The following is a 12,737-nucleotide window of genomic DNA, read 5'->3' on the forward strand; positions in this document are numbered from 1 at the left end:
AAAAACAAAACAAATACAAAAAAAGACCTCAGATTCAAACAATACACTGCCTAATATAAGGTAATATATATTGTGATTAGTTATCTTGTCACAATAGATTAGAGTATGATAATAGAATGAAAATAGAATGGAAGAAAACGCTTGTTTTCTTAATACTACGCATAACGCACAGTCAACGCGAGCTCAGGGGGAGGACCGCATTTTCCTGTCAAAATACTGTACTACCGGAGAGAGGATTCTATCTGCGCGCGCAGTCTCGCTGTCACAGGACTACCTCTCCCGGGAAGAAGCCGAGGGGTTTGGGCTCTCTACGTTGTAGCATCGGGGCGATGACGATAGAACATCGCGTATATCTGCATCACGGATTCTTCTTACATGGTAATGTCATCTTTGTTCCTAATTCAATTTCAATGACGATCGGTCGTTAAGGGTATTTTGTTGAAACTGCATGTCGGAATAGCAAGGCTAGCTCGTATTTGGAGAAGGGAAGAAAATGATAGCATGAGACATTTAACCTAATTAATGACACCAATTTCCACATGATTGCATTGTTCTACACGCGATCTTTTATCAAAGGTAAGTCACCTTTACAGCCTTGTAATTGGATGGGAAAATGTAATAGGCTTTACAGAGTCTTCACGCATAATATTTGTCGGAACATCAGTAAATAACGGGTCACAATCACTCGGTAATACCTTCGTATAGGTTATTTGTGTCTATGTGTGGATCCAAGAGCTGCTGCTTTTGCTTGTGGGGATCCTAAAAAAAAAACTAAATACATAATATTGAGAAACGAGTATATATATTTTGTAGAAGTTATTTATTTGCTCAACGATTCCATAACCATTCTTAATATTATTATTATTATTTTAGGAAAACCAGACCATTGCTCTTACAAATAATGACATAGTAAATAATGTTATCAGTTTACATTTTGAACAGCCTATGATGACTCAGGCCTCTACATATGTAGGCCTAGGGTAAAATATAAATATATATATATACCCAACCTATCTAAGACTTTTTAATGATTTAGTGTAGACCCATGTGATAATTTATGTGTCCCTCTACAGACTCTGTAGTATATTAGGTCCAGCTTCATGTCCCCAACAGCTGTGTTGCTGGGACTAGATGTGACAGTAAAGGCCCTTGGGTGGCCATTCTTTGGACATGATTAGACGGATGTGTGTCATGTGTAATCATACATGACAGCTCTGGAGATGTACACAATATATTGCCATCCACACTCTTGTCTAATTAGAATAACCCAATCATCATGATGACAAAAAAAATAATCTAATTTATCTGTTTCCCCCTTATTTAAAAATAAATCTTTTAAATATTCTATTTTTTCAGGCACTTTGAAAATGCAACCCCTGTACAAAATGTGCCACATACAAAATGTTTGATTTTTATTTGAAGGCTCCAGGATCCAATTATTGTCTTAAGTCAGATTCCAATCACTCATACTTAATTCTCATGGCCCAACCAATATCTGACTCAAGACAATGGGATGAATAGGATAGGCCTTCTACCAGGCTGTCCCTTAGCACCCCAGACATTGAGATGGCATATAGTTTTTTGTTGGATATCAAGATATTGGTGTGAATAAAATAACAATAACAATTAAACACATTTAGAAAAAAAATTACCCATCCTCAGACAATAACTATAGTGGGCCTAATGTGGCCTGGATAATATATATATTTTTTAATTGATAGGTTGTGACTGACTACAGATAATACGTTGATTTCTAAATCAGTGATTTGTTTTAGTCCTCACAAAACACTGCCGTAGGTATCAGTACTTGGTAGAGTGGACAGAGTATTGACCATAGCCTGCTTTGGTATTTTTTGTTTATTTTGAAACTAGAATACACATAGTATGAAGCCACTTCCTCCTGCCAAATGGTGGTCCTCTCCGTTCCAGTTTTAAAAATGCTTCTATTATATGCAGATGTTTAGAGAGAGTCGAAATATTACACACACACACACACAGTCACACAGATTCACACAAACACCAGTAATTTGGGCACTACAATGTTTTTTTCTTCTCTTGTTTTGTGAAAACGAAACAAGGGCGGAGCTCGCCTTTAGGGAGATAAAGTGAAGAGAGACAGAGAGAAATGTGGAAGGCATTACTACACACACACACACACTTGGTATGGAATTTACTGTTGTTCTCCATTGGGTACGCTGGCTGTGCTAGCTGGCATAGGCCATGGCCCATTTACCTTTTATGAAAGGCTGGCAGCTGTACCCCTTTGGTGCTATTCTTCACACCCATTACCCCACCAGTGGCATTTGGTTAAAGCAGATCTATGTAATTGCCACAACAGTGCATGGCTACTCTACTATAGATTTTGCCTTCAGTAAGCTGAGGTCATTATTCATTTACAGACCCTGGAATTTCTTTGACCTAAAGTGGCCCTCAAAAGTATTGTTCAAAGTTAATTACAAATACAAAATGGAAAATAATTAATTGCATAAGTATTCACTCCCTTCACTTAATATTTGTTAGAGGCATCTTTGGCAGCAATTACAGTCATGAGTATATTTGGATAAGACTCTACCAGCTTTGGACATCTGGACAGTTTTTGACCATTCTCCCCAAAATTGCTCAAGCTCTGTCCAGGGTTATACTAGGTCAGTCCAGGACATTGACCTATTTGTTTTTAAGCCACTCCAGTGTGGCTTTGTCTACATGTTATGGGTCATTGCCCTGCTTGAAGATGTATCTTCTCCTAAGTCCTAGGGCTCTTGCAGACTTCAGCTGGTTTTCTTCCAGGATGCGTCCTTTTCCTCTCTACCTTCACAAGCTTTCTAGGGACTGGTGCAGAGAAGCATGACTCCTAACACTAGTAACGGCCATTCAAGGGTTCATTAGCGTTATTTTAGCAGCAGGATATTATGCTGGCAGCACTCAGATTTTCTTTATCACAATAAAAGCCATCATTGAAATGTATAAGGCAATATAGTAAACAATCTAGTCTGTGAAAAAGAACAGACAAGAATAACTTTGGAACGGACATTAAACATAAAATGTACAGACTAGACTGTTAACTATATTACATTATATATTTCAATGATGGCTTTCATTTTGAAAAGGAAAATCTGAGTTAGCACTGCTAGCATAATATCTTGCTGCTAGAAGAACGGTAATGAAGCCTCGAATGGCCATCACCACCTAACACTATGCTTCACGGTAGGGATGGTGTCCTCAGCATGATTTGCCATTGTTAGGCTTGCGCCAAACATAGCACTTAGCGTTGACGTCAAAACACTCTATTTTGGTCTCATCGGGCCATAGAATTTTCCTCCACTTTGTTTTAGTGTCTCCCACATCCCTTTTGGCAAACTCTAGCCAAGATTTGACGTGAGTTGTTTTCTTATTGCCACTCTCCCATAAAGGCACCCAGTCTGCTGTTGTAATATGCCCAGTGTCTCCCAACTGAGACGTGGAAGACTATACCTCATTTAAAATTGCTGTAAGCCTCTTGATGGCCTCCCTGACTAGTGACCTTCTCACTCGGACACTTCGTTTTTAATGACCACCTGTTCTAAACAGATTCACGATTCGCCCTGTTCTGTCTATATTTTAATGGTGGACTTTACTGGGTTCTGGGGGATATTCAATTAGTTGGAAATGTTCTTATATCCTACCACTTAAAGGTGCTTTTCAAGAACCTTATTTTGTATTGGCTTTGAATGTTCCTTCGTCGTCATTATGTGGTTTCTCTTTTGGAATTTGTCTTATCAACAGTGGGATCGTTCAGAGACAGGTGTATTTATCCGGAAATGATGTGAAACATCATAATTGCACACAGGTGAACTCCATTCAACTAATTACGTTGACACACAACCTAATGATGTTAGTTCTTACCATAAGGATTTGTTTGTTTGCCTTTACTGTAATGCTGAGATGGCAGTTTACTGGTGATGTTAGTTCTTACCATAAGGTTTTGTATGTTTGCCTTTACTGTAATGCTGAGATGGCAGTTTACTGGTGATGTTAGTTCTTACCATAAGGTTTTGTATGTTTGCCTTTACTGTAATGCTGAGGTGGCAGTTTACTCAAGCAAGCTTCTGCACACTGTTGCTGACTTTGACTTCCAGACGCACAACACTTAATCCTTGTAAACAAATGACTTAGTTTCACAGAGATGATGCACATCCGGCTCTGCTGTGAGGCGAAAACCACTTATCCCCAAACATTGCTGAGGAGACTGGCCTTTCATCAAACTTATGATGGAGTTGCTGATCCCAAATGAGTATAGACAATGAAAAGACGTGGATTTTCAAATCAAGCATTTTGTTGACCCGAGTGATGGGTAAAGGTGTTAAAGAGGAACTACACGCCTCACATCTGATTGCTTACCCTCCGACATCTAACTCAGTCCATCCTCCACATGGTTGGTAGAGGGCTGACATTTTTCACATATTCTATAAAAGAATTCCAAGCAGCTATGTCAATGCCAGATTCTTCTTTTCATTAACCAGACTCTGAACATGTTGCAGGTTCCGGTTTGCTGGTGCAACACAGCTGATTCAAATACTTAAAGCTTGATGAAGAGTTGATTATCTGAAACCAATGAGTGCACTTCTGTAAAGCCACAATTCCAAGTTTGGGAAACCCTTTAAAATGTGATCAGACAAATGTGGCAGAGACAATATGGTCCGATGTGAACTAGTGTCCTCTGTGAGTCAGACTAGGGGGCTGATGCTATATATAACCCAGCAGAGCATCTCTGCGCTGCTTCAGTTAAAAATGACATAACACGTTGTGAATAAACTCACTCACAGCCTAGACCAAGAACACACTTAATGCCTGTAATCCCCAGCACAGCCATCAGAGCAGAGTCTGCATTCAATAACTGTTTACAAGTGAAAAGCCTAATCTATTCTTAAACAATGACATGCTAGCTGGCCATCTAAGCTAATGAGTTAGCCTAAACCTATTCTTAATATCTTGTTTAGTGCATGACTAACCTGAAATACATGTGTATTTAGGTATTTGTTATTTACATTTTTTTTCTGAATATTTAAACCAAGACCCCCAAAAAACAACTATGTGAGTAATCAGAGTTATTTGAGATAATATTCGAATACTCTGTATCAAATGTTTATTTGAGCCTGTGTATATTAGTATTTTCTATTACTTTGTAAGTGTATTTCTACATACATTCCAAAATCTAACTAATCTTCTTTAAAAATGTATGACAATAAAATGTAAATGTAATTTAGATATTTAATATCGAATGCGAACCTTCAGGTCTGGTATGTAGGGGTAGGTTTAATCTGGGTCTGTGGAAGTAACCTTAAATACTCTATGTACTGAAAAGGATAAGTCAGCTATAAAGTATGCATTTTAACCATCAGCACTGGATACACACAAACTGTTATTAGATTGGCCTGATAATGGGTACAAACTGAGCGACCTCAAGGCCTTGCGCTCTCCAAACTGTTCATAATGATTGGTTCTGCTGTAGGATTACATTCCTCATCCATTACAGCCTTGTCATGTTGCTCTCTCAACGCCAGCTATGCCTCAAACTCATGGACAGTGTATTTCAGACCCAGTAGACCCTATTGAAAACAATGCCCTAAATAGGGAATAGGGCATTATTTGGGATAACCCCTATTTAGCTTATTTTACCCTGTTCCTGATGTTTTACACAGACTCCCACATGTGTACCATTAAATTGGAGAAATGTTGCAGGATGACAGACTTTCTGAGGTTTAGGGTTGAAGACATGCCATTTTGTGATTTTAAGTTTTGAAATCTCTGATTTTGCAAACCGCGTCCCTCAGGAAGCGTAAAGGCTTCTTCTGTCATTGTCGCTCTCATTCTTTCTCACATTTTCTCCCTTCAACTCCTTACTATTTCTTGTTCTTTCTCTAGAATTAGCGATGTAGTTTGCTTTTGCATGTCACTTATTACAAACTTTCTTTTCTTAGATTTGGTCACCAAATTATATAGTGAAAATGTAAAATTGTGTTGTGTTGTGATATTGTGGTGTTATATTATAATATTTTCTGGCAGCTTTTGGTTTGCTTTGCTCTTATGTTCTCTTGTGCTATGTTCTTTTGCTGTTGAATGGGAGATTTAACCTAGGAAATAAATCAGACCAAAGGAAACACATCAGATCCCAGGCATCACAACATATCACAGGCATAACATCAGATCACAGGCATTACATCAGATCAAAGACCACACTTCAGATCACAGACGACACATTAGATCACAGGTAACACATTAGATCAGAGGCAACACAGTAGATGACCGGCATCATTTCAGATCGCAGGAATAAAATCTGATAACGGATATTACATCAGATCACAGACAACACACTAGATCACAGACAACACACTAGATCACAGACAACACACTAGATCACAGACAACACACTAGATCACAGGAAACCATTTAGACTGCAGGCAACATTGATAAACAACCAAACCATGTTTACCATGGACATTTAGATGAGCCCTACCATGTTGCCAACAAAATGGCTGCTGCTACCTCTGCTGCTTCACTGTGCTGCCCATGGGTTGCCATGACAACAGTATAGATTGGCAGCTACAACAGCAACTCATGGACCAGCTCACTCTCAAATAATATCTCCTGTAATATTTTGCACCCAGCAATATGTCTAACAACCAATGGAAAACATGTAACATGGGTAGTCGAGTAGAGACGCTGGCCATGTCCAGAAACAACCCCTAACCCTGTGATCCGGTCCTGAGCTTGATCTGATCTTTCCTGTTTACACTTACAATACCAGATTACAGTGAGATCACAGTGTCTTTTAATTGACTACACTTGTCTGCAAATGTAAGGCACAATCAGAATGTGAATGAGTAAAGGACAAAAGGTTTGAACAAGGGCATCTGTCAGGAATCAGTCCCTGTCATGCCTTTGTCCAATCTGAAGTTCTGTTCATACCCAGTTCTAACATGTTTTTTTTATTCATCCTGGCCTTGTCCACATTTTGATTGTACCCCATGTTTTTTGACAAATAGACAATTAAATTCTATCCTGGGTAACCAACATCAGTCTAACAGTAATTGGCTCCAAGATTCCTTATAGTGCAGCCTAGCACTGCTGCATTGATTTGTGTGTGTGTGTGTGTGTGTGGAAGATTTTGTTACATAAATACATGCACAACAAGTCATTATTCGAAGCAGGAGTTTGGGGTGTTGAGCTGGAGGGAAATGTGTTGCTTTTAATGTGCTCCAGAGTTTCTTTGCTTCTCAAAGATAAATCACCTTCCTGAAGCGGTGACCAAGCTTGTAGCGCTTCCAAATTTGGTATTATAATTTATAAGTCTTTCTCCTTTATTGAAGATTTATTTCAGAGTTCTTGGCAGACCATTTAATAGATTTCAGACCAATAAATTGCAGCTCCAAATCTGTGTGTGTTTGATTGAGTGTGTGTGTGTGTGTGTGTGTGTTCATTGAAGCATGTGCATTTGTGTGTAGTTCTGGTAGCATTAAAAGCATGTGTTTGTTTTCCACCACGGATTTTAAACAAATGCTTAAATTCATACTCTTGATTATTGATGACCTCAGTTCTGTCCCAGTCCCAGTCAAGTCCAGGGGAGTCAACAGAATGACGGTAAATTAAAGACAGGTTTGTGAAAACGTGGCGCTCATAAAATGAAATGCATCTCACAGTTGTTAAAACTTACAATCAGACGGGTATACACTAGCGCTAAGAGAGAATTTATTTTGAATATTTGTACTCTGTAAAGAAAGACAAAATAAAACCAGCATATTGAGTTATTTGAGGGACGTGGATATTGAATAAACTGAGAACAAGAAACTCTAATTTGGGGGGAAAACTATCCTTGTGCATCTGAAGGATTTGACCTGTAATCACAATGAATTATACACAATTCCACATTTCCTTTCTTTCATTACATTGCTGGGCATAATGCAGTTCAACCACTTTGTCTAGAAAGGAGATCAACAGAACAACGAGAGATGTAATGTGTGTCTCAAATGGCACCCTTTTCCCTTTAAAGTGCACTACATCCATATGGGCCACAGTCAAAAGTAGTGTGCTGTGTAGGAAATCGGCTGTCATTTGGTACGTATCACTAAGCAACGTATTAGGGCCTGGTACTCGGAACAGACATCATTTAAGCAGCATATTAGGGGCCGCTGGTTGGAACAGACATCATTTGGCATCAAGGTTTTTTCCAAAGACAATTCACCACGGGACCCTCCAACCCTTCAAAATAAAAAGCTTCCCTCTAAACAGCTACATATGGCCTATTACCTTCAGCTTAAAAACCTCTTCCACTGCGCCTCCGGCCCGCTGTGCAGGAGAGAAGAGCAAAGCAGAGAAAAGACGTCCTTTATTCATGTTGTAGGATCCTTGTCATGTGGGGGGAGGTGCTGAATCGGTTGTCTCAGATGGGCATATATTTAGGCTAACCATGCAGGCCTGGCATTGGAAGGGATGATTTGGTGAGGCTTTATATTGTCTCTCTTTCTCTCATTGTTTTTGTGTCAGGATGACCTGATAAGAAAAAGACACAATAAGACCATGAGGGACATTCAAGGACTAGATAACACCCTGCTTGTCTTTCTCTCACAATACAAATCTTTTGGGGGGCTGCTGCCAGTGAACTTGATCCTGTGTTGATATACTGACATATGTTTTTGGAACGGTTTCTGTCAGCAAGGGATTGTATTTCGAAGTCAAATGATATGTTACTCTAGTGGATGCTTCTGAGGTGAAGGTTTGCCAAAAAATACAAATAAATAGAAATGATAAAAAGATAAGTGATAAGTACCAATTGTACTTCCTTCTATTCCCATGAGTAGACTAAATTAAGAGACATTATGTGACAAATTACATATTCTCTATTTTGAAATACAATGTATTTTTAGGGTTGAGATGAGCATTGTACAACAAATGATTGTTTTATTGTTTTGCTTTATTTTGTTCTGACAGAGATCACTCCGATGCTAAATAAATTGTCCTAGATACCCCGTTCTGTGGAAGCTGTGTTATTCAGGACATGTAAACAGCTGGCCAGCGTTTATTGAGGCCAATTCTGATATTCTGTCCACTAATTGGCACAAACAAATAGAGGGACCAGGCTAAGCTGAAGGCACAAGCTTCCGTCACAAACAACTAAATCTAATGAAGAAGGCGGAAAGCATAGTTGTAGGGGGAAGTTGTTCTTTTTCTGGTAAATGACGTATCTAATCACAGAATCATACTTATCTAAATTAGTGTGATGGGTTTCCAGACTTCTGGTTTAAAAAAACAACCGTGGTGGACTGTTAAAAATGCTCCAGTCTCAGTTTATGGTAATTCCAAGGCCTCATTGTTATTTTTGTTCTGTATTCTGAAATCTGTTTTAGGACTACTGCATTATTAAGGAATGACTGTGAATATACCAGTTTATTTTTTTTATTACTTGAGAACCAAAAAATGCAGACTCAATAATGAAATTGTTACTTGCAAGTTCATGTATGACAATTCTATGAAAAACATGCTAAAATGACTGTTATGAAACTACATTCCTGCTTGGTCTGTGCCTACAGGGAAAAGGTTTGCAATAGACATGTTGGTATCATGGCATTGGCTTTTTTTGGGTGGTTGTCCTCCTCCTTCACTGCTGCTAGCAGGTTCAGGAAAAATATCGAGAGGTTTAGGAAAGACTAGATGGATTTACAAAGGATTTAGGGTTCATATTAAGTTGAACTTAGTGTCATTTATGCTCAAAGTTAAGTCCTACAGTTTGTCCCCAGGGTTGGGTATTTCATTAAATCACAGCAGGAGGCAATTCTGACATGCAGCTCCAGCTCTACTCTGCTTTCATTAACATAAACAAGGAGTAAACACTGAATCTTAATATTTTCAACTTAATTTCAATTTATTTACCTTGCTTGCTTGCCAAGTTTAGTTCTGATTAATGACCAATATTTTTCCACTTCATTAAAACTCACCCTTTTCTTTCCCCCCCCCCAGCTTGTGACATCTCAACGCTGAGTAAACATGGCTCTCCTAAGCTAACATTCCAGTGACTTCAGTGACTCCAGGACTCCAGTGGAGGTTTTGATGAAAAAGAAGATGGAGGATCTTTGCTCAGAGAATGTAGCCGACTTTCCTCAGAATGGGGCAAATACTGGAGGGGGACGAGGGGGAGGAGAAGGCAGTTCTGGTTTAGGAGAGATCAGAAAGCTAGATCACACTATTACCCAGCTGAACACCAATGACGCGTCCAACACTGGCTCTCCGGGGCGGGCTAAGAGACCACCCCCATGCCCCATGGTAACTGTTCCACCCCCCCCCTCCGCCAACATGGTCAGCCCCAACACGGAGGCCCAAGAGGGGATGGCGCTGAAGGTGTCCGCCACCATGCTTCAGCCTCTCTGTCTCGGGGACAGTCCTGTGATGATGCCCATCCACCTGCTCCAACAGATGGCTGGAGGAACTGCTTCCTCTGGGATCCCCCCCTACCTCTTGACCCACCAGGGTCCCCTTTCCCTGGGCACTGGGTTCTCACTGCCACTGGTACTGGAGCAGCAGGTGTTCCAGCACCTAAACCCAATGGGAGCAATGCTACAGCAGACGCCCGCCTGCCCTTCTCTGTCCTTCCTCCAGAACAATCTCAATCTGCTTTGTCAGACGCAGACCCAGAACTCCTCCATGGCTTCACTTGCCTTCTGTCAGCCTTCATCCTTAGATCAGAAACTCCCCGGAGGCCTTGCTCAGGATCCAGGTAAAAGCCGTAGCATGGAGTCATTCAACACTTTATGCAGGTTTTTGGGGAAAAAACTAATATTTCTCCATTCCTTCTTAGGTCTCCACGCCCTCCTCCAGAACCCCGCCTTCGCTGCCCTCCTACAGGACCTGTGTTCCGCTCAGACCCAGAATAATCCCGCCACCGCTTCCTGTCACCCAGCAGGACCCACCCTGACGGACCCCTTCCCCTCAGCCACGTTCCCCTTACCTCCGGCCCAACCACCTCCACCTCTCTCATACCCATACACCTCCCCGCTTGCCCCCCTGGTGCCCCCTGCTACTCTGCTGGTCCCGTACCCAGTCATCGTCCCTCTCCCCGTGCCCCTGCCCATTCCTCTGCCCATCCCTGTTCCCGTGCCACAGAGCCAAGACTCCAAAGCCTTCACTGACCGCCCTAAACCAGCCGTAGTGGCGACTAAAAGCACACAGACTAACTCCGATGAAACTGTAGGCCCTCCCACGGAAAGCAACATAATGGCTATTTATCCTCCATCATCTGTGACGGCCCTGCCCTCTGTTGCCATGGTCCCGGAAGGGGAGGTGTTGGACCTATCAGTAAAAGCCCCTCCCATAATCCAACCGAAACAGGAAGTGGCCTTTCAACAACAAGACGACACAGTTCTTGACTTGTCTGTAGCCAGGAAACAAACGTGCATACAGGCCGTCAGTAGAAAAGAGCGTCCTTCGTCCCAGGACTGGCACACGCCTTTCAAGAGGACTCATACAGCCTGCCGCCCTGCATCCGAGGGCACCGCAGCCGTTTCTCTGGAGCTGTTACGGCCCGCCGACTCCTCTCAGAAACTCCACCTCCATCACCCGAACCTCCTGAACGGCCTAACCCACGTAGAGTTCAGCAGACAGCGTCAGTGGGCAGTAGTGGAAGGAGCAAGCAGTGGCAGCATCCGCCCGAACAACGAGCCCAAGTCTAGCAGCAGCAGCAGCAGTAGTAGTAGTAGCTCAAACTTTGAGATTTTCCACACGTCGCAAACGGCCAAAGTCATTGTGGCTGTCAAAGATGCGATCCCCGCCACCGCAATCTTCTGTGGGAAGATCAAGTCTCTCTCTGGGGTGTCCAGTAAGAACCTGTCTATGAAACAACAGCAGGAGGCCTCCGGCCACACTGGGGCGCTGTTGCAGCAGTGTTACGGTGCTCTACCGCTACCTAGGGGCCACGTGGAGCAGAAAGACCCCAATGTCCCCAGGAACAGGCAGGCCATCAAACTGAAGAAGGTTGGCTCACAGGAGATCCACATCCTACCCCTCAAGAAGCAACGACTTGCAGCCTTCTTCCCTAGGAAGTAGAGAAGTTAGACTAGTCTGTGTGTCAAGTGGTTAAAATGTTGGGCCAGTAATCAAAAGTTTGCTGGTTCGAATCCCCAAGCAAAGAAAATGAAGTGTATAAGAGTGTCTGTTAAAGGACTTTGTAAATGTTACATAAAGGAAGTGTTGATGAGACCTATAAACCTGTGTTAGCCCACAAGCTTAGGCTAATGCCAATGCTTTAACTTCACAGGTGAATTCAGTCTTGTGGAGCGCACAGGACCTGAGGTTCAAACCTTCTGGTTAATAGAAATTACAATGCATTCTGAGACATTGGTCGAGTTCATTTATGTCAGAAAGTTGAGGACAATCTTCATGACATTTTGTTTGCTTAAAATGTACATTATCTCTTTGTGTCCAGAGATTGACAATTTGTGGATCTAGTGTTGTAACTGTATTTGTACCTGTTTTACATTTTTACCTTAGAAAATGTTCATGTTTAAGTACCCATTTACCAACACAGACTGGTACAGATCTTGACCTCCCTCTACTTGTTACAGGAATAAAGTACTGAGAGAGAAATTCAATATTAGATGGTTTCTCACACAGAAATAAGCATATGGCAAAGAGAGACTTCAGTCCATTGTTCAGTTCTTTAAACAGCCATCATAATCTTCAGCTAACATGAGCATTTTTTCTTCATAAATTAT

At 41.5% G+C, this 12,737-nt stretch overlaps 1 protein-coding gene across 2 annotated transcripts; it reads left to right on the plus strand.

The window, feature by feature from the left end:
- Window positions 1-259: 259 nt before the first annotated feature.
- On the plus strand, window positions 260-12,614 carry si:ch211-161f7.2 (retinoic acid-induced protein 2). 2 transcript variants are annotated; one of them, XM_010886467.3, is made up of 3 exons: window positions 260-378; window positions 9,991-10,744; window positions 10,826-12,614. In XM_010886467.3, exons 2-3 carry the CDS (start codon window positions 10,081-10,083, stop codon window positions 12,067-12,069), a joined length of 1,908 nt encoding a protein of 635 aa, XP_010884769.1. In that variant the 5' UTR covers window positions 260-378; window positions 9,991-10,080; the 3' UTR covers window positions 12,070-12,614. The 2 variants fall into 2 exon arrangements, with proteins under 2 accessions (XP_010884769.1, XP_010884770.1); XM_010886468.3 differs by lacking the exon at window positions 260-378 and adding an exon at window positions 449-576.
- Window positions 12,615-12,737: the final 123 nt, after the last annotated feature.

The sequence above is a fragment of the Esox lucius genome, chromosome 22, assembly GCF_011004845.1.
Source record: "Esox lucius isolate fEsoLuc1 chromosome 22, fEsoLuc1.pri, whole genome shotgun sequence".
Lineage (NCBI taxonomy): Eukaryota > Metazoa > Chordata > Actinopteri > Esociformes > Esocidae > Esox > Esox lucius.

Coding starts and splice junctions, on each gene's coding strand:
- si:ch211-161f7.2 (XM_010886467.3), top strand. CDS start 10,081: ATGAAAAAGAAGATGGAGGATCTTTGCTCAGAGAATGTAGCCGACTTT. Junction 10,745..10,825: donor AGGCCTTGCTCAGGATCCAG/GTAAAAGCCGTA, acceptor ATTCCTTCTTAG/GTCTCCACGCCCTCCTCCAG.